We start from the raw sequence: 25,002 nt of genomic DNA, 5'->3' as shown, positions 1-25,002 counted from the left end.
TGAATTAATGAACTAAAAGTTATTTGGATGATTTCTAATAATATTTATCAGAAAAAGTTTGAGTTAAAATTATCTGGTATGGGTGAAGCAAGCTCTCCACTGATAAGATCAGTGAAGTACAGTGGAGCAATCTTAGAGCCATGCCACTGGAGACAAGAACACGAAGGCCTTCTTACAAATAAAATTTTGAGAACTTCTTCTTGATGGTATTGAAGAGGTCCCAGTTCTTATTCCATGTCAAAGCAAGCAGATTGAGGAGTCCAACATCGTCTGTCTATTCACTGCACAGTCTGACCTGTGACAGCATGTGCCCAGTTGCTCTCTAATTGGACTGGAGGCTTGATCTATGGGAGGGAATACATGCCTGGTACTGAAAACCTAATCAAAAGTCTATGGCAGGGAAGGTCATGAGCCTTAGGGGCATAAAGCCTGCTCTTGTCTGGTTAAATGCATATATTACTCTCACCAAATTGCCCTGAAAGCACTACACTTAATGTTCATACTCATATATTAATGCTACTCTCACTTCTGGTTAGAGAAGCTTCTCTTTTCAGATGGCAGTGACCACTGGGATGAACCAAAAGCCAACATAGTGCTGAGAAGAAGTGACTGAGTCCATCACAACCTCAAAGGTTCAGGGTCCATTGTGGAAGACGTGGCAGAAAGAATGTAAGAGACAAAAGAAGGGTACTACTCCTTACAATGCAACTGTCCAGACAGAAATTGGCCTTGATATTCCGACCTTGGAGTGCTTAGCAATACCTTCACAAGACCCTCATATCATAATATGAAGAAAAGGTGATGACATCAAAATAAAAGGTAGGCTAATAGAGAGAGTGAGGGGATATGATAGAGAGTGGAGTTGTGAAGGGGAAAGTGGGGGAGGGGAGGGAATTATCATAGTTTATTGTCTGTAGGTATAGAAGTTGTCAGTAAAAAAAAATTATGCATCAAATAAAAAAGAGGGCTGGAGGGATGGCTTAGCTGTTAAGGCATTTGCTTGCAAAGCCAAAGAACCCTGGTCAATTCCCCAGGACCCACATAAGCCAGATGCACAAAATGGTGCATGCATCTGGAGTTCATTTGCAGTGGCTGGAGGTTCTGGATGTGCCCATTCTCTCTCTCCTTCTCTCAAATAAATAAAACTTAAAATATAATTTTTTAAAAAAAGGACTGACAGTTTGCAAGGAGGGAGCATCGCTTTCAGGTTGTGATATGTCAGGAGAGCATTCTGCTTTAATATGCAGACTCTCCAAATCCAGGAACCAGAGATTGAATTAAGAAGGACCCTGTTCACCATCCTTTCCAGGGACCCACTTGAGAAATCTTTATTTCCCAAAACTCCTTTACTCTAGCCTATGTGGACTAGGATGTTTTAAATCAGAAAGGGAGTGATTCTATTAGGGGACATGGGAAGAGTCAGTTAACTTTAAGGTATAGCTACCATTGGTCACATTGGGGTAAGGGCCAGTGCTGAGAGACCAGCAGGGAGTGACTGTCTGGGAAGGGGTAATCAGCCTTGCAGATCAGGAGCGTGTAGCACAGCTACTATTCAGTGTGGACACTGAAACCCATTTATCATCTGGGTTATATTTCAGGGCATCTCTGGTGATGTTCTGTTAAATTTTCACAGTAAACGTGAAAGTTCAACAGTCATGGCTTGCAGAGGGGTTGGGACTTACATCCCTTGAGTACACAGACTTAGGTCATCACACCTAACAAAGTCACCAAGAGCAGCGGGAGGTAAGAGGAACCTATAATGATGGTAGTGAAGAGAGGGCACTTGTGTTTAGTTTATGCAGTGGGGATACAGTCCATTACTGACCCTTCTTCTAACAAAGCTGCCCCAGGGCAAGATTCAGGCCTGAATCTGGAGAGCTCCCACCAGATGGCATGAACTCATTTTATGGAGCACATGCATCCAGAGGCACGGAGGAGGCCTGAAGCAGATGCTGTCAGGCACAGTCAGGATGTCCCCTTCGTAGCCAAGGCTCTTGTGCCCTCAGCCAGCAGGGATATTTAAGGCTGATGGCCTAGTGCTAAATCTCCAGGATTAAACAGCCAAAAGGAGTCCCCTTGCCTCAGGGTAAATCACCTTCCTGGGGACAGTCTACATTAGGTTGATATGAGAGTCCAAAAAAGCTCAGCTACCTTGCTTCTACATGGGACACCTCTGACAAGCATCCTGGAATGAGTTCCCTGGAGGATCTTCTGCACCCTTTGTTGGAGCTGTATTCCAGTTTAGTTTCTTCATTTGCTCAGTCCTGCTGCTTTCATTCCTTCTTGGGAAGTTGTTACCAACAGTACTTAACAGGGAAATCTCTTTTCCAAAATTTCCATCTTGAAGCATACTTAGGGAGCAACATGCCACAAACACGGGTATCTCAAATGAACATGTCCTCTTCCCATCCGAGATCGGTATCAAGAACAGAAAGTAAGCAAGTCAAACTACCCAGGTTCTCAGTGGGGCTGGAGGCAGCACCACCACATGTACTCTGCCTCCTGGACAATGTCTCATTTGATTTAATAGGTATTAGCAATGAGTAGGCACTCATTTTTAAACTAATTTTCAAATATCACTAACACATGGACATATTAGTATGATACACTAGATGAGATTTTATCAAAGTATAACTTTTTTCATACTTAGATTTAACCAACTTTATCATAAAGACTGCTTACCTCCCAACTATCAGGGTGTTTTTTGATTTTAAAAACCTGAAAATTAGGAAGATTCTTTTGTAAATAGTCTGCCAGAAGTTCTGCCTTAGCATAGTATGGACAATTTGCTCTCCCTAGAAGAGATCAAATGCTTTCTGTCAGAACACACCAGTTACCACGGAGTTACCAACTTTTCTCAAGTAGGTACATCATTAACCATATTTACAAAATCATAACACAAAATTATGGCATAAGCTTTCATGACACAAACAACTGAATTTTGTTAAATATAAATAAGACACATTTCACAGAAGGTTAGGTTCTTGAAAATTTTGTAGAAAGGAACTAAGTTTGAAAATTTATTTCCTTCAACTACTGTGTTATACCCTATGCAAGGCTGCAAAATACTAACTAAAAGTGAAATAATAAGAGTGAACTAATCACTAGAAGCCACTTGAAGGAAGGTAAAGTGTGAGGTAAGGAGTAAAGTCACTTTTGGATTTCATGAGTGGTCCATCATTGTGAGGGGAAGAGAGAGAAGAGTATGGGGATAGCTTTTATTTTCTGGCTTTGGTAAATGCTGACCTTACTGGAGAGAAATCAAAGGTCATAAGTTATAGCTTCTGACAAGTGAGTTGCAGGTTTCTGCGGGGCATGTGAGCAGATATAAATAGGGAAGTCCAACATGTCAGTTTCAGGTACAGGTGACATGAGGGAGCTTCAGATGCACATTTTGTAGCCAGCAGCACACAGGGAGTTAATCCACCAAAGATCATGGGATGGGTATCAGATAAAGTAGGAGGGACAGGCCAAGCACAGCATGTTCTCTATACAGCCTTCTCAGTTGCTCCACCAGTTCCATGTAGAACTTATAAGACATCAACCCTTCACAGCCTCCCTTTGTCTATTAGCTTCTCTATCTACTTCAAAGGCATTGCTCATTGCTTCAAAACACCCAGTGACTCATGTGTTTTTAAATTTATTTTTCAAGGTAGGGTCTTAATCTAGCCCAGGCTGACCTGGAGTTCACCATGTAGACTCAGGGTAGCCTCGAACTCATGGTGATCCTCCTACCTTTGCCTCCTGAGTGCTAGGATTAAAAGCGTGTACACACCACACTTGGCTTTAAATATTTATTTATTTGAGAGAGGAGAGAGCAAGAATATGAGAATGGGCATAACAGGGCCTACTGCCACTGCAAATGAACTCCAGGTGCATGTACCACTTTGTGCATCTGGGTTTATATGGGTACTGGGAAATCAATCACAGGACATCAGGCTTTGCAAACAAGTGCCTTTAATGGCCGAGACATCTCTCCAGGCATGACTCATGTTTTAATGGTCATTTTCTGTTGTCTTTATGAGAAATTAGCCTGGTAAAAGCCCTTCACTCTAGATGAACTTAATTTCCTGTCTTCTCTGAGCCTGAGTCCAGCCTGTTAGGCATCACTGGAGAAGCGTGTTGGGAACAGTTAAGGAGGTACCACTGTAAGTTCCATGTCCCCAACTCTGTCTGGAGATACCTTCATTTCCCTTGCCAGAACTTTCTTCTGTTGTTCTTCACAAACTATTTCAAATTTTATCCACTTCCTCCAAATATCTCCCCTTTTCTTAATTTTCTCTGCACTATCAGAAGACAGATGTTGACCCAGCTTTCTGCTTTACAATAACGACAAGCCAAACAAAAAGGCACCACTGAGGTTGCCTAACCTCCTGTCATTATACTTATGAGCCTTGCTGAGTTCCAACACTTCCTTTCCTTCCTCAGTTTTACTAGGGAGAGGGATCCTTCCTCCTGTCTTGGCCTAATTTTACCAGTTATTCACCAAATGCTTCTTTTCTGCCTTCTCAGGAACTTTGCTCAACTAATGATTCCATCCTTCCAGAATCATATTTCTTCTGCTAATTCCTCCTTACAAACATATTTAAGTATATTCAAGGTAAATTTCATGTCTTCTTTCCTCCCTCCTCTTCAAATATTGCTTTATTATATTCCCTTTCTAATAAAACTTTTTAAGTTATTTATTGATTTTTAAAAATTACACTGGTTGTACTCTTAGACCCCCTCATCCCCATCCCAGTTCTGCTGAGTGTCTTCATTGTGGGGAACAAGAGGCCACAGTCAGCCTCTGCACGGGTGGGGGAGACATGGCTGTATTAAAATTTTTAGAAAATCCTCTACACTTGCCATCCTCAATTATCACATTACATTTCCTTTTATTTAAAACTCTATAGGAATCTGGTTTATCCCACATTTCTAGAGTATTATAAGATGGATTTTGTCACCAGGTTCCTAGCAATCATACTCCTTCTCCTATGTTCTTTATGCCTATTTCACCAATTATTATTAAATGCCCAAACTTAAAAAAGATGTCTGTCACCCCTCCAATGCTCAGTGAACGATGCAGAGGAGGGGATAGAAATAAGGTGAAAGCTGCAGGATGAAGAGCAGTGCTGTGCTATGCTGTCTTTTGGACAGGACATGGCTAGTGCACTCATGAATGTACAGAAGCTCTGGTTAGAAGCATAAGTTTTGTATAAGATTGGGTCTATTAACACTCCATCATTAACTGCCCACCTCAGTATCTTCTTATAGAGTGGTGGGACCTCATGAGTCCTCTACCACGTCCATGATGATTGGCTTTTGATATAAAGGGAAGAGAAAGGAAGGGAGGAGGGTACTTAATAGGATGGTATTGTATATATATAAGTAGAAGAATAGATTAACGGCGCTGAAAAGGCCCAAAGTGAGGTCAGGGGAAGAGATTGAGTAAAGGAAAGGTGGAGGGAGGGCTAAACAAAATCTAAGAGGATGCAAATACATCATGTGGAATCCTCCAGTTTCAGACAATGGAATATTCAGGAGCTATAGATTGTTGTTAGAAAATTTTCAGTGCCAGGGATGGGATACCTCCAGTGAGTTGTTGACCAGGGAGGTCCCTGATGCCCCCAAAACATTACAGGCCATTGCCAAGGCCCTTGGTTTCCCACCAGGAATAGATGGTAAGACCCTATTGCTGAAGACTCCACATACTTGCACTGCAAGGCCACTGAGAAATCCTGCTGGAACTGAGTGATAACCTCCTCCATGTAGACCAGCTGACAGAAAACTAGAAGAAGCCATTCTACATGTAGTTCAATGGGAGAAAGAAATACCACCAGCGAAGATATTCAACAGTGGACACTGCAAGCTTTATATTTGGCCAGCCAGGCCAAATGAGCCAATGGATGCAATATTGGCAGGTCTGTCATGGTGGAAACCAATTGCCCTCAAATTGGAGTGGAGGCCTGCTTCATGGGGGGGGTGGACACATCCCTGATACTGAAAACTTAAAACAGGGGTAGTCATGAGCCCTAGGGATGTAACATCTGCTGATGTCTGGAAAAACGTATATATTATGCTTATCAAACTGCCCAGTAAGCACTTCTCTTAATATTTATACTCTTATATTAACGCTACTCTCTCTTTGGGTGGAGAATCTTCTCTTTTCAGATGGCAGTGACCTTGGGATGACTCAGAAGGTATCATAGTGCTGGAAAGAAGTGACTGGAGTACTGACTAACATCTCGATCACAACTTCCAAGGCTCAGGGTCTAATGCAGAAGAGGTGGTGGAAAGAATGTAAGAGCCAAAGGAAGGGTAGGACTCCTTACAACGTGCTCCCTCCAGACATAAAATGGCCTGGATATCCATGACCTCACAGTGCCTGACACTACTACACAAGACCATCATAAGAGGAGGAAAAGATCATGCCATCAAAATAAAAGAGAGACTGATTGAGATGGGAAGGGGATATGATGGAGAATGGAATTTCAAAGGGGAAAGTGTGTGGGGGGGTATTACCATGGGATATTTTTATTATCATGGAAAATGTTAATAAAAATTGAGAAAAAAGTAAACCTATTATGAACAGTATTCTGTCTAAAATTTTTCAGTGACTCCCCATTGCATTCAAGATACAGTTCAACCAGTTTTTGCCAGGTATATAGTGGTCTGGCTTCTATTCTCTAGTTCTAACCTAAGGGGTCCTGTCACCTTCTTCTGTTTACTCTTATTCAGGCCCCCAGTAAGACCATGAGTTTTCTAGCCATTTCGTCTATCTGGAGTGATGTCTCCGTTCCAAACATTCAACAGCCGAGTCCCAGTAAGGTCCCCTAGTTAGTTCCTTATTTCTACCTCTCCTACCCACACTCCCAGAATAGGGGTGCATTTCCTAGAGACCTGTGCTTTTCTTCCTCATTGCATATCAAAAGTATTCCCTTGCCTGCTTCCGTACCCCATGTGTGTATGAAAATTACCCGAGGGTCGGTGTGTATTCTTCCCCCCATTGCAGCCCCAGTGTTCAGCAGGGCTTGTCGCACTGTCGCCTTCCAATGCATGTCTTTGAAAGAGCGTAGAACAGCCCGAGGTGGTGAACATCGGGGATGGAGTTGCAGATTAGAAGCCAGTCAACAAGGCCACAGACAAGTGGACCCCCGGAGACGTGCTGCTGTTGACAGTTTGGGCATCTATGGGCGGGACGCGACGCCACAAGCACTCACCCGCGAGCACGAATTTGGCCATGGTCTTAGGGAGCAAGATCCAGCCGCCCGGAGACCTGGGCGTCTCGGTTTCCTAGCAACCGAGCCCCCGAGAATGGCGCAGGCGCAGTGTGAAGCCGGTGAGACTCGAAATCGATTGCTCAGCGAGGGAGACCGCGGTAAAAGCATTATGATTTGAATGCTTTTCGTTTCGGTCCACAATCATACATCGCCTTTCTAATAAACTCAGCGGCCTCCAGCGTCCCTCGACTCTGTCGGGAAGACAAGTTATTCTCACCGGGGACGCCCTGTTCCCGCTCCAGGAATGAGCGAAGGCCACCGCGCACACTTTTTGGCCTTTGAAGGAACTCGTAGCGCCTCGCATCACGTGGAGCGCCCGGGCAGCTGTCATGGCGGTGCCTGTGTCTGGCCACGGGGCTCGGCGGTAAGGTGAGTGGACGGCTAGAAGGACGCAGCGGCTGGCAGTCTCGTGCCTGGTCTTTTTGCGCTGCGGAGGAAGGTGTGAGGAGTGGTCCCGGCTCTGAGTTCAGCATGCTGAGTGGCGCAGTGGAGGGAGGAAGCTGGTTCCGGGAGCCTGGCGAGGCCGGCACCGGGCACTTTACTTTCGTGTCTGCTTCCTCTTCTGAGCCGGCCCAAGTCCGTGTTCTTCGCTGTGGGGATTCGGCCGCTCCTCCGTCATCACGTTAAAGTATCAGTCAGTGTTATATTTCAGTAAACATCTCCAAGGCAGTGTGAACACGGATCCCCGCCGCAGAAGCTTTAGGGAACATTTCCACCAGACCCCTGCGTGCGCGCGCGCGTGTGTATGTGCATTGTATAGTACCTATGGTGTGTGCACGTGTGTGCGCACATGTGTGTGTGTTGTATAGTACCTATAGTGTGTGCACGTGTATGTGTGTTGTATAGTCTGTGGTGTGTGCACATGTGTGTGTGTTGTATAGTATCTGTGGTTGTATGCACATGTGTGTGTTATATAGTATCTGTGGTGTGTGCATGTGTGTGTGCACATGTGTGTGTTTTGTTTAGTACCTATGGTATATGCACGTGTGTGTGTTGTATAGTATTTATGGTGCGTGCACGTGTGTGTGTGGTATAGTATCTGTGGTGTATGAACATGTGTGTGTATTGTATAGTACCTGTGGTGTGTGCACATGTGTGTGTGTTGTATAGTGTCTGGTGTATGCACATGCATGTGTGTGTTGTATAGTACTTATGGTGTGTGCATGTGTGTGTGTAGTATAGTGCCTGTGGTATATGCACGTGTGTGTGTATTGTATAGTACCTATGATGTGTGCACGTGTGTATGTATAGTATAGTACCTGTGGTGTGTGCACATGTGTGTGTGCATGTGTGGTATAGTATCTGTGGTATATGCACATGTGTGTATTGTATAGTACCTATGATGTGTGCATGTGTGTGTGTTGTATAGTATCTGGTGTGTGCACTGTGTGTTTTGTGTAGTACCTATGGTGTTTGCACATGTGTGTGCACATGTTTGTGTTTTGTATAGTACCTGGGGTATATGCATGTGTGTGTGCATGCACGTGTGTTTGGTATAGTATCTGTAGTGCCTGCACGTGTGTGCACATGTGTCTGCCTAGTACTCACTGATGCACCGGCTAGAGGAAGACATCCAGTGGTCCTTTAACATCACTCTTCCGCCTTATGTTTCTGAGACAGTCTGTGCACCTGGAGCTTTGCGAGGCTGCCCACTGAGCTAGAGGGACCCACTGAGCCAGAGGGATCCTCCTGTCAGTCCTTCTCAGCACTGGGGTTGCAGGTATGCTTGACCACGTCTGACTTTTTTTGACATAGGCTCTGGGAATCCAACTCTGTTTTGCATACTTGAGCAGCGTCTGGCTGAGCCATGTTCTGGACCCCTTTTCTTGTTCTTTTTTATTTTCAAATTACTTTATATGATAGCACTTCCTAAAGAGGTTAACTTGGGCCCTTTATTGTCACATACACACTGTAGAAGTGGAAGAAACTCATACTGATGAAATAGCTTTTACTGTTTTAATATAAAGCTAGTTAGTGTGTAGGTTCCCATGCTTATCTCTGTTAATGCATTTCATTTTAATGAATGTTTTCTTTGAATTTTTTTCTTTGATTAACCTGTCCCCTGCAGGTAATTAATATTATATATCATCTTTCATTGATCAGGTGACTTTTGTTTCATCTTGAGAACATTAAGCTACTTGACAGTGGTTCAGAGGATAGCAAAATGAGTAACAAGGCAAGTTCACTTCTTTGGAACCTCAAACGATTCAGTACTTTAATCCCAAGAAGCAAAACTTTGAGGCTACATCCTTTGGGATTTTGCAGACCAAAAATTGTCCATTTAAGCTGGAACCTAAGAAATCTTCTGTTAAATGATTTTGATGTTGGAAGAGGACCACCTGTTAGATATCTCTTTCATGATGCATTTATTTTGAAAGCAGATGATGGTTGCGCTCAAACCAAAGGCTTACACAGTGCTGCAGACTTTAGAGTTGACAGAATGCTTTGTCCTAGAAGACTGTCCTTTGACTCAAAACATTCTCTTGTCAGTGATAGAACAGTGACTTCCAATGAGGGCATGCTGTCCAAAGGAATAAGACCAACCCCTGTAAGTCGTAGAAAAGTGTTTGAGCAGTGTAATTCCCTAAGTGATGTGTTGGATATGTTTTCAAAAGCACCTACATTTCCTAGTAGTAACTATTTCTCAGCAATGTGGACAATTGCCAAAAGAATGTCTGATGACCAGAAGCGCTTTGAAAAACAACTGATGTTCAGTCATCCTGCATTTAACCACCTGTGTGAGCAGGTGATGAGAGAAGCCAAGATTATGCACTATGACCACCTGCTGTTCAGTCTCCATGCCATGGTGAAGCTTGGAGTTCCTCAGAATACTCTTGTGGTGCAGACTTTGCTGAGGATGATTCAGGTAAAACCAAAAGGAGACTATAGTGTGGTTGTACTGTGTTCAGTGTGTTTTGCAATAATGTGGCTTTCTTAGGAGACTACCAGTGGAATATATGTTTTTATATGTATTATGAAACCATAAGTTACCTAGGTCATTTCTTTTTTTTTAATATGTTTATTTATTTATTCTATTATACAGAGAGAAGGGGGGGGGGAGAATCAGTGGGCACACCAGGGCTTCCAGCCACTGCACGTGAACTCCAGATGCATGTGCCTCCTTGTGCATCTGACTAACGTGGGACCTGGAGAATCAAACCTGGGTCCTTTGGCTTTGCAGGCAAATGCCTTAACCGTTAAGCCATTCCTCCAGTCCATCATTCTTTTTTTTTTTAGACATTTATGAAAACCTGCCCTGCTTACCTTCTCCAGGGTTGAGAAATAACAAAGGCTAGAATAAAGAGAGATGCAAAATAGGTAAAGAAAGAATAGTTGAAGGAAAGAAAGAAGTGAAGGAAGAGAGGGGAACTAATATTTGTTGAATATCTGTTTATGCATTTTACTTATATAATCTTATTTAATATTCTCACCAGCACTGAAAAGTTGTTGTTATTTTTGTTTTATAGATAAGGAAACAGACTCAATTATATCAAGGAATTCAACTAAGGACATACATCTAGTAGATTTCTTTATGTACAATATTAAATATATTGGGTGTCAGCTATGTACAAGGTACAGCCTTTGTCACTAGCTGTATAAAGATATGTGAGACACAGTGATTCCTTATCGTTACAAAGACTGTTATCTAAAAGGGAAGGCAGATATTTTGTAGGCAATTACAAAAGTAATAACCAACATCCCTTTAATGCTTCATGGTATATTATAAACCCTGTGCTGAACTCTAGGGAATACAATTATATTCAAAATACTAATCTTTTAGAGCTTTTAGTGCAATAATAGAAAAGCATAGAATCTCACAAAACTGAGTAATAGGACTTCCAACCTAGTCTGTCATTAGGACACAGAGGTGAGATGAGAGGAGCCTTCAAGTATCTGAGTATAGAATTTCCTAAATGTCTAGCTCTTTAAAGCACGTATTGTTAACTCATTTTGCTGATTAAGAAGCTAAAACTTAAGAAGTTGATTACTTGCCCAAGGTTATTTCTGCTCATCTGTAGTCATATGCCTCTCATTCTCCTAATTTGAAATGCCTGTGACAAAAAGGGTTTTCTGATTTTTGAGTTTAAATACTTTGGAATATTTGCATAGTTTTTTTTTTGTTGTTGTTTGTTTCCACTTAAGCACCTCTAATCATAAAGTCCTCCATCCTAAATGGTATAAAAATCCAAAACTTTTTGAGAGTCAGTGCTTTCGTTAAGATACTTGAATTAGAGATGCTCAACTTCGTAAGTATTTTCTGGTGAACAAGTCCAAGGCAGACGTGGGATGTAAGAACAGTAGATGGTGTCTAAGCCAAGTCCAAGGAATGACAGGCCATTGTGAGAAGATTGATAATGAGAGGTTGGGATTTCAGGAGAGACTACATCCCCAACACCCCAGTGGAAGAGTTTGCCTAGTTCTAGAGATAATAGCAGTTTGATGTGGCTAAAATACAAAATGATAGGGTTGTGAGTTTTGTTTGGTAGGAAGTAAGTTATATTTGTGGTGGTTAAGGAATCAGAATGAGGGACAAGGATATCAGGTTGAAAAAATAGGAACCAGATATAAAGAATCTTTTTTGCTGGTAGGAGTGTGCATTTACCTTGTAGGCAGTAGGACTCCATTAAAGGATTTTGAGCAAAGCACTGACATGCTTAAGTTTGTCTGTTTGATTTTTTGATCACTTAATAAATGAAAAATATATTAGAAGAAGGATGAAAGTAAATAGGAGAGTCACTTTCATTTTCAAGCAAGGGTGTCAGTGCTTTAGTTGATGTCACTGGAATGGTACTGGATATGAATAATCACTTTTTGGAGTGGCCACCTTAGATGCTGGGAGAATGCTCCATGGATAAAGTGCATGCTATTCAAGCTGGGGTCCCAGCATTTGACCTCTAGATTCCATATAAACTCAATGACATATAGCATGTTTCTGTGATCCCAGTATGTTGACCGTGATGACAGTGAGATGGGACACTTCCCAGAATCTTGTGGCTATCACAGCACAGAACAGCAAAGCAGGAATCCACGGTGAGAAACCCTGCCTCTCATGAGGTGGACAGGCAAGGACAGACCTGAACACTGTTTTCTGATCTCCACAAATGTTCCATGGCATACGTGTGCACCACTCACTCACACCCATTAAAGAGATGCATACATGCATGAACATGCACACACATTAATAAAATGAATTTTAAAATGTTCTATGAAAGAGTGTCCACTTCAGATTCTAAACACAATTATAATTGACTTTTAAAAATAGAAGAATTTCCTGAAGATAGTAGAACACATGTTCTGTGTTTCTATAGAATTGGCGAATTGGGTTTATAGGTATTATGAGAGTTTCTAACTTTCTATATTAACTTGATTTCCATTTGTCCTCACCTAAAAGCTAACTTTTATTTTTATGTGTTTGTGTAAACCATAGGATAGGCATGTTTGTTTGGTAAGTTCTGTATTAGTTTCCAGTGTAGTTGTTTAAAAGTGACTGCTGTGTCACTTTACCTGCACAGTAATTCTCCCCCTGTACTAGATTTTGGACAAGTGTTCATATCAGCATAACATCTCCACTGGTGACATGTGAGCAGTAGATAGTTGGAGTCAGAAAATCTCTGTGTGATTTTGTCTCACTGGTCTGTTGGAATATCCCAAAGACATTCAAGCCAGAAGTGAAAAGACATTGTGCTATCAATGAATTTGTCCATTAAGCTCATACTGAAGTCCTTTCATAGCAGATGTTGATGGAGCATATAAATTAATATGGAAATAGTGTCTTGGGGATGAATCTTTTTTTTCTTTCAGCCTTATCTATTTTTAAATCATTACCAAGTTATGACTCAAAACTTTGTCGTTTGCAGCAATTGTAGCAAAGAGCAAAAAGATTCCTTGTATGTGATCATAATTACTTTTATGAGACTAGATGTCATCAGATTGTGTAGTACTAGGGAAGCTGTATCTGCAAGGTTCACGTTCCACGGTATACCCACTGCCATTTCTGGGATCTAAAGCAGTACTCTAACTCAAGGGACCTGAAGGAAGAGTCTGGAGCCCAGGCTCCCTATAGGACCCAGATAGTGGTGGGAAAATGTAGTGATGTGAATAAGAAAATTCACAATGGAAATTATAGCTTGAGAACCAGAAAAGGCTATAGGGAAATTATATGAAGACAGTCTTCTAAGGGTCTTTAGCAAAGGCAGTTGCCCTGTGTACTTCAGTCGCTCTTGCAGTATCCTGCTGTCTTGTCGACTTGATGGCTTTGGATCCTAAGGAGCTGTAAAAATTATGTTTGCCAGAAATAACTGAATATAATCAATAAAGGATGGATTTCCTATGATAAAGGTAAATTTAAAAATAAGTGTGGATGTAAAAGAGGGTGTGTATCAGTTATTTGGAAAAGACACTTAAGTATGGCAGTTTGTTTCCCCAAGTTGTTTATTGTGGGATGCCTGTCTTATTAGTTTGACACCTAGTCATTTAGTTAAAGCATCAGTTTGGTGGTTTTCCTTGGGTGAGTTAGTCTATCAAGAGATCATTACCTTTGGTGTTTTTTAAATTATGCTTTAATAGGAACGCATCAATGAGTGTGATGAGAGAAGTCTTTCGATTTTATCAACTCTGTTAGAGGCAATGGAGCCATGCAATAATGTGCATGTTCTTCGAGCAGGACTGAGGTAAGAGCTTGATATGCTTTCTTCTTGTGCTTCTCTCTTTTCCTCTTTTAATGGGAATTAAAAGTTGAGAGGAAAATTAACTCCTTTATTGGGAGGCATGGGGAAGGAAGGCAATGTTGGTAGTTAATACTTTATTAACTTAAAATCCTGACTGGGTGAGATAAGGCTGGAAATAATACTTTGTATTTTTTTATTTTCAGGATCTACCACATAAAAATGTGGTCACTATTGTGATCTAAGTTGATTTTTTCTTAAATTTTATTAAAATATAGTTCTGATACAAGGTAGGGAAGGAGAAATGATAGGTATATTCAAGTTGGGATAGTTACTTGGGCACTGGGGTTATATTCTGCTGGCTTAATTTAAGAATTTTTGAGATTGAAACAGCCAGGGCTGGGGAGATGGCTTAGTAGTTAAAGGCACTTATTTGCAAATCATACCATCTCAGGCTCCATTCACCAGTATCCACATAAAGCCAGATCCACAAAGTGGCACATGCATCTGGAGTTCATTTGCAGTGGCAAGAGGCCCTGGCACACTTATATTCTCTCCTCTCTCTCTCCTTGCAAATAAATAAAAATGTTTTAAAAAATTGATGCAATGATATGATATTGTAGATTATTGAAAATAATTCTTCATTGACTATCCATACAACGTTTTATTTTAATATTACATTGATTCATTTTAAAGCAGTGTAATTGTATGAGAGGAAATAGTACTAGATTGGTTTGGATCTTTCCCTAACTACTTAGAGTCCTTTTGAGCAGGTAGATCGCTTCTGTCAGAGGTTGATCAAATGATATTTTAAGATTTCTTTTCTGGCATTGTAGGATTGTAATATTTATTGTGTCTAATAACAGGATACTAGTCGATCAAAAAATTTGGAAAATAGAACGTGTTTTCACATTACAAACTGTGATGAAATACATTGGAAAAGATACACCAGTTGCTCTTAAAAAGAAATTGGAGGTAAACACCTAATTTTTCTCTAGTAGGTAAGATTTGACCAAAGAAACAAAAGTAAAAACCTATTTTTTTTTTGTTACTATTTGTTTTTTCGGTTTTTTGAGGTACCTCTCCTCCCGAGTTCTGGGATTAAACATGTGCGCCACCATATCTGGCTCCCTATTTCTTATATTATGTCACTTCCTAAAGTTAATTTTTAAGGAGGACATTGCTATGGTTTTAGGTTTCTCTTTGCTGAAGTGAGTTAAGGTATAAGTCTCTCTGTATATATACATATATATGTGTATTTTTTCTTAAGCTTCATCCTTTTTATTTAAAAGTAAAGCTTATTTTTCCACAAGCACTAAATTAAATGCATGGTTGTTTTTCTTTAGATGAAAGCCTTAAGGGAATTGGACAGATTTTCCCTTTTGAATAGCCAGCGCATGTTTGAAGTACTGGCTGCCATGGACCACCGTTCTGTGGTACTTCTGGATGAATGCAGTAAGATGGTCATAGGTGAGGAGACATTTCTTCATGATTTGAGCACTTGACATATTTGTCTTGAAAACTTTGCTTTTATTGGTTTGTTTTGTTGTTTTTTCAAGGTAGGGTCTCACTCTAGCCCAGGCTGAGCTGTAATTCACTGTGTAGTCTCAGGGTGGCCTTGAACTCATGAAGATCCTCCTACCTCTGTCTCCTGAGTGCTGGGATTAAAGGCATGTGCCACCACGCCCCGCTAAAACTTTGCTTTTTTTTTTTAAAAATTTTTTATTTATTTATTTGAGAGCGACAGACACAGAGAGAAAGACAGATAGAGGGAGAGAGAGAGAATGGGCGCGCCAGGGCTTCCAGCCTCTGCAAACAAACTCCAGACGCGTGCGCCCCCTTGTGCATCTGGCTAACGTGGGACCTGGGGAACCGAGCCTCCAACTGGGGTCCTTAGGCTTCACAGGCAAGCGCTTAACCGCTAAGCCATCTCTCCAGCCCAAAACTTTGCTTTTATATGAAGAAAAACTGATAATATGGTTACATGTAAATTTTATCCAGTTTCTTTTCTTTCTTCGGTTTTTTTTTTTTTCCTAAAGAGAAAGTTGTGTGCCACGAATTTTACATTCAAAACCAGTTGGTAATATTTGTTTCTTTACATAACTTCTTCCTGAAGATAATATCCATGGATGTCCTTTTAAAATACTGATGAACATATTGCAGTCCTGCAAAGACCTTCAGTACCGTAATTTAGATCTCTTTAAGGGAATAGCAGATTATGTGACTACAACTTTTGATGTTTGGAAGCTGAAACAAGTGAGTATCCTATCATTTGGGAATAGACCTCAGAAACCTGTAAGAAGTATATGAATTCATTTGTTGTATTAAATATTTCTTTTTCTGCTTTGTGGCACTTAGGATAGCAAAACATTCTGGGGCTAGCCATTTACCATCTTTCTGGGGATTGCACACTGATACAGTATTCAGTCTTGTGATCATCTTTCTATTGGACACAAAAATTTTATACTGCCCAAAGTCTGTTCTCCTATTTGGGTTTCAAAAGGTCCTATGATGCCTTGAGTTAGATATTTAGCATGGTTATCCTTTCTCCTTGTTAGACTTTGAATGGTAAAGACGTACTATAACAGACTTACAGTCTAGTATGATGGATTTAGGTTTCTTGAAGAATAAAACTTCATGATCGTGCCTGCTGTTTTCTCAAACATTTTTGCCTTAAGTAGAGTAGTAATATTTAATAACACAAACATCTAAGTGATGTAGCTTGTGAACTTTATTTTCCCAGTGAAGTAGTTGGCTACTATGGCAGATCTCTAGATTTAGTTTACTCAGGAGAGTAAGATGAATACTGAATTTATTACAAAAAGTGAATTTGGAAAGATTAGTTATTGCAGTAAAGATAATTAAGAGGGAAATTAGAGAAGAAATGGAAAATTTATCTTGATCATTATATTTTAGCTTAATTTTCAGTTAATGAAATTAATATAAAATATAGAAATGTTTATTTCATATATTACAATCTAGGAAGTATCTAAGTTTGGGAGTAGGAATAAGTCAAGATAGAGTTGATCATTTTGAAAAACTTCCAAAAGGTATATTTGAAAGTAATATTCAGGGGCTGGAGTGATGGCTCATCAGTTCAAGGTGCTTGCTTGCAAAGCCTGATGACCTGAGTTCAATTGCCTAGTACTAATTTAAAGACAGATTTACAAAGTGGTGCTTTTGTCTGGAGTTCCTTTAGTGGCTGGAGGCCCTGATATGCCCAGTCTCTCTCTACACCATTCTCTCTTTCAAATCAATGTATATTTAAAAAATAATTTTCAGAGCTGGAGAGATGGCTTAGCCATTAAGGCATTTGCCTGTGAAGCCTAAGGACCTAGATTCAATTCCCCAGGACCCACATAAGCCACATGGTGGCACATGCATCTGCAGTTCGTTTGCAGTGGTTAGAGGCCTTTGTGTGCCCATTCTCTCTCTCTTCCCTCTTCCTTCCCCTCTCAGTCTGTTTCAAATAAATGAAAATAACATCTTTAAAAATGGTAATAATTTTTAGACCAGTACTATGAAAAAATATAGAAAAGGATTTACTTTTAAATCAATTAAAGCTTGGAAGCCATTTTATGTTCAGGTTCCCAGTTTATAAAAAGAGATTACTGGGCTGGAGAGATGGCTTAGCAGTTAAGTGCTTGCCTGTGAAGCTTAAGGACCCTGGTTCAAGGCTCTGTTCCCCAGCACCCACGTTAGCCAGATGCACAAAGGGCCGCACGCATCTGGAGTTCGTTTGCAGTGGCTGGAAGCCCTAATGCGCCCATTCTCTCTCTCTCTTTCCCCCCTCCCTCCCTCCCTCCTTCTCTCTATCTGTTGCTCTCAAATAACTAAATAAAAATAAACAACAAAAAGAGAATACTTACTAAATTTATATCTGATTTAAGAATTAGTAAAACAATTAATAAAGAAAATAAAATTGTTCCTTTGTAGGCAGTATTTTGTTGATCAGGAAAATTGCTTAAGTTTTCTTTCAGATCTATAACATATTGTTACCATTAAATAATTTTTCCTCAATTTTCTGTATGTTTAAGGTTATTTTTCTCCTCATCTCATTTGAAAATCTTGGCTTTCGACCTGTTGATTTGATGGACATGCTTATGAAGAAAATAGTAGAGGAACCTAAATGCCTAAACACGAAAAACATCCTCTCTATTATTCACGTGTACTCTTCTCTCAATCACTGCTCTGGAAACCAGAACAAAGAGTATGCTCTTTTTCCTTTTGTATTGCCACTGAATAGTGTAGATGGGGTTATAAAGCATAAGCTAAGCAAATTCTTATTAGAAACATTTATAGCCATTATTTATGTCATAAAGTAAATCACTGTTTCTTACTCATAAACGTGAGTAGACTGATGCTTGACTTTTGTGGTTCTTTGTTCTTCCTAATGTATTTTTCATTTGGTGTAGGAGTTTTCATTTCAAATTCTTCAGGTTTATTCATCATTTGTTTTAACTTTATTGAAAGCTGAGCAATGCATCTTTAAATCTGTTTATTTATAATTTTGTTGTTGTTGTTTATTTGAGAGCGAGAGAGAAAGAGAGAGAGAGAGAGAGAGAGAGAGGGAGAGAGAGAATGGGCATGCCAGGGTTTCCAGCCACTGCAAATGAACTCCAGACGCCTACGCCCCTTGTGCATCTGGCTAACGTGGGTCCTGGGAAATTGAGCCTCGAATCAGGGTCCTCAGGCTTCACAGGCAAGCGCTTAACCGCTAAGCCATCTCTCCAGCCCTGTTTATTTATTATGGTGGTAAGAATGTTCAGCATGAGATCTACTCTCAATATATTTAAAAGTGGTTAATATAGTATTGTTAACTATAGGCACAGTGCTGTACAACAAATTTCTAGAACTTAATCATCTTACACAACTAAAATTGCCCAATTTCTCCTTTTTCTCCCCATTCTCTCTACCTTCTACTGTTTCTGTGAGTTTAATTTTTTAAAGGTTTCTCTTACAAGTGAATTTATGCTTGTTTTACTTAGCCTAATGTCCTCCTAGGTCATCCACATTGTTCTGTATGGAAGGATTTCATTTTTAAAGGTTAAACAATATTCTTGTTGTATGATTGCATCACATTTTGTTTATTCATCTTTGACATACATTTAGAGTTTTGCATATCTTGACTTTTGTGAATAACAGATGAAGAACACAGGAGTGCATGTAACTCTTGAGATCTTTCTTTCAGTCTTGCAAATTAAAGTATCTCTAGAAAGCTAGGTATGGTGGCTCACACAGTAATCCAAACAGCAAGTGGTTGAGGCAGGAGGATTGCCAGGAGTTTGCCACCAGCTTGGGCTGCAGATTGAGACCATCTCAAAACCACAAACTGCAACAGGAACAAAAAAAGAAAAGTACTCGCTGTGAGACTGACCAAGCACGTAGTAGTTCTACTTTCTTATTTGTAGGTCTTTTGAGGAGTGGTTCTTCCATGAACTCTTAGTACAGGTTATCACATTAATTAATTTCATATGCACATACCTTGGTTTCACTTTTATGTGGTGTATTATTCATCCTTTTTTATTTCATAAGTGAATGTGTATATGGTGTGTGTGCATATATGCGTGTTCATACACATGTGTGCAAGTGTATGTGCACATGCCTGTGGAGGCCAGAGAGTGATGTGAGGCATCTTCCTCAGTGACTCTTCCCTTTATTCACTCAGGTAGAATCTTTCACTTGAAGCCACAGCTCACTGAGTCGGCTCGTGTAGCTAGCCAGTTTGCCCCAGGAGTCCTGTATCCACCTATCCCCGGTGCTGGGACTTAAAGTCTGCCCTCCATGTCCACCAGCATTTATATGGGTGCTGGGGAACTGAACTCTTTTCTTAAGCTTGCAAAGGAAGCACTTTATATACTGAGCTCTCTCTCCAGTCACTTTATAATTTTTTACTGTGCTGTTGAATTTGGGTTCCTAAAGATTTTTTCATTTATGTTCATTAGGAATGTAGGCCTGTACTGTTCTTATAGTACATTTGTCTGGCTTTGGTGTTAAGATAATACTGGTCTCATGAGTTTGGAACTGTTCTGTCCTCTTCAAATGCTTGGGTGAATTTAAGAAAGATTGTTAATTCTTATTTCAATATTTGGTAGAATTTACTAATAAAGCTTTCTGGTCCTGGGCCTTTTCTTTGCTGGGAGGTTTTTGATTACTGATTCAATTGTCTCATTTATTATTTGGCCTGTGAGATTTTCTTTTTTCTTTATAATTTAGATTTTTTCTTGATTATCCAATTTGTTGGCATATAGCTTTTCATAATACTATCTTATGATACTTTTATTAATTCCTTGGTGTTGGTTGGAATGTCTCGTCTCACATTTTTACTTTTATTTACTTAAGTCTTCCATATTTTTCATTAGTCTGGTTACAGGTTACAATACAGTTAAAGCTTTTTTGTTAAAAATAGTCTTATTTTTGTAGATCTTCCCTCTCGTTCTCTATTTGCTTCTGCCCCAAACTTTATTACTTCCTTCTACTAACTTTGGACTTTGTGTGTTATTTTCTAATTTCTTGAAATACAAATTTAGGATTTTTTTGAGAGCTTCCTTTTTGAGATAGGCATTTATTACTACAACTTTTAATTGATATTCTTTTTCCTGCATTCTGTAATTTTTAAAATTAGAGTCAGAGGGAGAAAGAATGAGCATGCCAGGGATTCCAGCCACTGCAAATGAACTCTCGCCACGTGAGCCCCTTTGTGCATCAGGCTAACGTTGGTCCTGGGGAATTGAACTTGGGTCTTTTGGCTTTGCAAGCAAGCAAGCACCTTAACTGCTAAGCCATCCCTCCAGCTTTGCATTCCATAATTTTAATTTGGCAGTGTTCTGTTGAGATGTTTTGTAACTCCCCATTTGCTTTCTTCTATGACACATTAGTGTTTTCAGGAGTTTGTTATGTAATTCTTCCAGTTTCCTTTTTGTTATTTGATTTCCAGTTTTATTTTATTATAGTTTGAGCAGATATTGATATGGTTTCAAATTTTCTTAATTTTGTCTACTTTTACACAAAGTAACGTGTAATTTGTCCTGCGTGTACTTGAGAATATCTGTTCTTGTGCTGATAAGTAGCATGGCCTTTATGTGTCTGTTCATTTCATCTGTAGTATTATTCAAGGTCTTTATTTCCTTGATAATTTTATGTCTTAGTGATTATTGAACCTTTTTTTATTATTGTATTGCTGTCTATTTTTCTTAAGATCTCAGTGTTTGATTTATATTTGTAAGTATTCTTGTATTGAATTTATATATATTTATGGTTGTTCCTCTCTCCTGATGAACTGAGCCTTTCAAGATTATATAATGTCCTTCTTTTGTGAGAAGTTTTTACTAAAATCTGTTTTGCCTAAGTAAAATATGACCACCCCTACTTTTCCTCGGTTACCATTTACATGAGATGTTTTTATCTATTTGCTTTTTTTTTTTTTTTTCATTTTCAGAATGTGTGTCCTTAAATCTAGCTTCTCTTGTGTATAGCAGATGGTTGGGTTTCTTTCTTTCTCTCTGTCTTTATGTTTTTTGATTGGGGGCTTAACGTATATATTGGTTAACATTTTTCAATCCTATGACAAAATGCCTAACAAAAGCACCTTAAGGAAGGATTAATTTTGTCTCATAGTTTGAGAGCCCAGTCAGTCCATCCTGATGGGAAGTCACGGCAGCAAGAGCATGTGGCATCTGGTCCCATTGCATCCACGCATGAAGTGGAAGGAGTTGCATGCTGGCACCCAGCTGGCTTTCTTATTTTTATACACACCAGGAGCCCAGCCCATGGAATAAGCCTTGTTGGAAATATCCTTATAGACATACCCAGAAGTGTGTTTCATGGTGATTCCAAATGCAATCAAGTTGACAAGGAAGATTAAGTATCACAATACATTCATATTTAAAACTTTTATTAGGGCTGGAGAGATGGCTTAGTGAGTGGGTAAGATATATGCCTGTGAAGCCTAAGGAAGAACCCAGGTTCAATTCTCCAGGTCCCACATTAGCCAGATGCACAAGGGGGCACATGCGTCTGGAGTGTGTTTGTAGTGGCTAGAGGCCCTGGCGCGCCCATTCTCACTCTCTCTCTCCCCTCCCTCTCCCTCTCTCTGTCTCTGATTAATAAATAAGTAAAAGTAAATTTAAAAACTTATTAATAGAGGTCTTACTGTTGTCATTTAGCTTTCTTAATCTTTTTTCCTCTGTTTTCCCTTTTATGTAATTAGATATGTTCTCTTATTCTTTGTCTTTTGTGTATCTATTGTAAGTATTTTACTTGTGGTTGCTGTAAGCCTTACATCACTATGTTGTCATTATAGCAGTTGATTTAGGCTCACAACTTTAGTCACATAAAAAATCTGTACAATTTTGCGTCTCCCATATTTCATATTATTGTTATATCTTTAATAATTTATATTCATTTAAAATATATAACTGTATTATTCCTAATAATTTTGTCTAATTTTTGTACTAGAATTAAAAGTAGTTTATAAACAACCATTTTAATATTATAAGTCTGTACTTACGTGTGTATTTACCTTTTCATATACTTTTGCATTTCTTTTATGTGTCCTTTCATTTCAACTAGAACTCATTTTTGTATTTCTTGATAAGAAGGCAAAGCTAATCATGATAGTCTCCCTCAGCTTTCTTTCATTTGTTTGAAAATCTTTTTCCTTCATTTTGAAAAATTGTCCTTAGTATAGTATTCTTGGTTGGTAGTTTTTTCCTTTCATCATTTTGAATACGTTATCCTTCTCCATTATGGCTTACAAGATTTATTTTGAAAAGTTTACCCTTAGTGTTTGTGTCTTCCCTGAATTGTGCATGTAGACTCCTAGAGGGGATTTTTAGTTACATTCTTTCCATGAGCCTATAATTGCTGCCTCCCTTTGTAGTCTGACTGCTGAACTGTAGGCTGGGACATTGGAGGTACACCTCACTTCTTTCCCTCCCTCTGTAGAGGTTGCTCCTTCTGTTGAACTTGCAGAGAGCTCTGCTGTAAGCACCCCACCTCCCTTTTTTGTCTTTTTAACTTCTCTTAGATAGCTGCCCTATGCAGGCTGTGTTGCATGGAGATGTGAAGACTGAAACTGGCCCCTCAGGCAGCTCATTGAAAATCTAAGATGTTGAAGGCTTGCTTCACTCCACTCCCCTGCTTCTCCGGGGGAGATCTATCCTAAACTCTGCACCTTCACTCTCAATCTTGCAGACCTGAGTTGGGTGCAGGAAGTCACCACCACTGATCTTTTGTTCTTAGTTGCTCAGAGGCATCTAAACTATGCTAGTTCCATCCTTGCTTCATGGGAGGTGAGACAGAAACCAGTCCCTGGGTCAGGTCAGTGAAAGGCTGGAGCACTAGTGCATCCTTCTCACCCCCCCCCCCCAGGAAAAAGTCACAGGCCAAGATGACCTGTCTGAAGCCAGGCATGTTGGCTCAGGCCTTTAATTCCAGCACTCAGGAGGCAGAGGTAGGAGGATCACCATGAGAATGAGGACAGCCTGGGACTACATAGTGAATTTCAGGCCAACCTGGGCTAGAGTGAGACCCTACCTCAAAAAAAAAAAAAAAAAAAAAAAAAGAAAAAAAGATAGCTGGGTGCTGAGTCATGCCAGCTTGAGAGAGGGGCTGGCATGAGCTAAGCTGTTCTGATCTGCTCCTGTATAGGTGTCCTTGGCTTGGTGCTCCTGGAGCACCACATCTTCACTGGGTTCTGGACTCAGAAAGGCTTTTTGGTCTGTGAATCTTGGTTAAATAAGCACTTCTTTGTGACATGAGTTGGCTTCCCATTCTGCTGTTTTTGTTGACACCATTCTCCTAAGCTACCACTTTCTCCTCTTTGGATTTTGTCTCAACCATGCAGCAGTTCCAAAGCCATGCCAGTTTGTTTCATGCCTATGCCTTCCACCCGGAGCATCTTCTCTTCCTTTCTAGTCACTTAGGGCTCATGCAGAACAGAAATCTCCATTAAGTAGTAGGTTTGGAAAGATTGATTAAAATCAGACTTTAGAGACAATTTTGTTAGGTGTGAATTTCAGCCCTGTCCTCCATTATGTACTTGACCTGGCAAGTAACTTCTCTTCATCTGGAGATAACCTGTATCAGGTTTGTAAAACAATATCTGGCACTAATGTAATTGTAAGATTGAAAAAAAAATTGCAGTGTAACAACACACAGAGGTCCTGAAAGAACAAAGGCTGTACCGAGAGTGTTGGTGACAAGATTCACAGTCCTTCCCTTTCTTAGAAAATAACTTGACTTCATCAGTATTCTAGCCTATGATCTTCTTGATGTGCAAGTTTACAGAAATAGCTAAGTGGATGAGTGTTGGTTAGATGTCCACCCCTTGGGGCAGTTAATCAGCAAAACACTCCCGGGTCTCTAACGAAGCAGCTGCCCACTGTGCTGTCCTGAACAGGCAGGCACAGTCAGGCCGTGTTTCCTGGGCCTTCTCTAATTGTCTCCGCCAGAGCCCTTGTGCTCACCATGTCTCACACAGGTCTCTGTGGAGTCCTAAACACATGGTTGTAGCTGTTTGTCAGTAAGCCTGCCTGTACTCCTCAGTTGGCAAGCACTGTCCAGTCAGATCCAGTCTGCTCTTATTTTGAACACAGAGCAGGGCCTGGCAAAGAATAGACATTTAATAATGGTTGAAAAATATTCCCTGAGTCCATTCTTCCTCTACTGCCCTGGTTTGAGCTCTGATGAGGCTGACTCCCATCAGCCTCCTTCACTTGCCAGTACTATTGAGCTGTGTGGTAATTAAAACTTGAGGAAAGCTTTGCCGAGTCTATGGATTAGGAGAACAAGCACTGAGAAGTTATGGACTTTCTCAGCTAAGAGGGAACTTCCTCTAATAAAAATTTTATGTTGGAAATAGAGGAGAAATAGCAAAGGTAACAGAAGCCAAAGAATCCAATAAAATAGCAAAGTTAGCACATTAGAGGGTTATAAATGGTGCCTTTTTGTCTGTCTGCTCTGCTTTCCTCTAATCTAGTGGTTCTTCACCAGGGGTAATCTTGCCTGCAAGGGGACATTTGACAGCGTCTCAAGATAGTTTTTGTTGTTACAGCTGAAGGAGGTCTGTGCTA

At 40.1% G+C, this 25,002-nt stretch overlaps 2 protein-coding genes across 6 annotated transcripts in view; one reads left to right on the top strand and one right to left on the bottom strand.

Moving 5' to 3' along the window:
* Mdh1b (malate dehydrogenase 1B) overlaps positions 1 to 7,506 on the bottom strand; it is a 29,570-nt gene extending 22,064 nt beyond the window's left edge. Inside the window, exons 1-2 of one of the 2 annotated variants that reach the window (XM_045148182.1) lie at positions 7,203 to 7,506; positions 2,683 to 2,795 (exon numbers count right to left, since the gene is read on the bottom strand). In XM_045148182.1, the coding sequence (XP_045004117.1) occupies positions 2,683 to 2,795; positions 7,203 to 7,224 (135 nt within the window). In that variant the 5' untranslated portion in view covers positions 7,225 to 7,506. The remainder of the gene's footprint in view (positions 1 to 2,682; positions 2,796 to 7,202) is intronic. The other variant, XM_045148184.1, reaches the window with a different exon arrangement.
* The window catches only part of Fastkd2 (FAST kinase domains 2), a 30,681-nt gene continuing 13,024 nt past the window's right edge, over positions 7,346 to 25,002 (top strand). For 2 of the 4 annotated variants that reach the window (XM_045148180.1, XM_004653705.2), the window contains exons 1-8: positions 7,347 to 7,631; positions 8,883 to 8,982; positions 9,366 to 10,128; positions 13,830 to 13,933; positions 14,794 to 14,902; positions 15,274 to 15,397; positions 16,044 to 16,183; positions 17,965 to 18,137. In XM_045148180.1, the coding sequence (XP_045004115.1) occupies positions 9,427 to 10,128; positions 13,830 to 13,933; positions 14,794 to 14,902; positions 15,274 to 15,397; positions 16,044 to 16,183; positions 17,965 to 18,137 (1,352 nt within the window). In that variant the 5' untranslated portion in view covers positions 7,347 to 7,631; positions 8,883 to 8,982; positions 9,366 to 9,426. Of the gene's footprint in view, positions 8,006 to 8,882; positions 8,983 to 9,365; positions 10,129 to 13,829; positions 13,934 to 14,793; positions 14,903 to 15,273; positions 15,398 to 16,043; positions 16,184 to 17,964; positions 18,138 to 25,002 lie in introns of all 4 variants that reach the window. The other 2 variants (XM_045148181.1, XM_045148179.1) reach the window with 2 other exon arrangements.

Source organism: Jaculus jaculus, chromosome 4, assembly GCF_020740685.1.
Source record: "Jaculus jaculus isolate mJacJac1 chromosome 4, mJacJac1.mat.Y.cur, whole genome shotgun sequence".
NCBI classification, from domain to species: Eukaryota; Metazoa; Chordata; class Mammalia; order Rodentia; family Dipodidae; genus Jaculus; species Jaculus jaculus.
The sequence above is the reverse complement of the archived record's forward strand: the minus strand, read 5'-3'. Positions and strand labels throughout refer to the sequence as shown.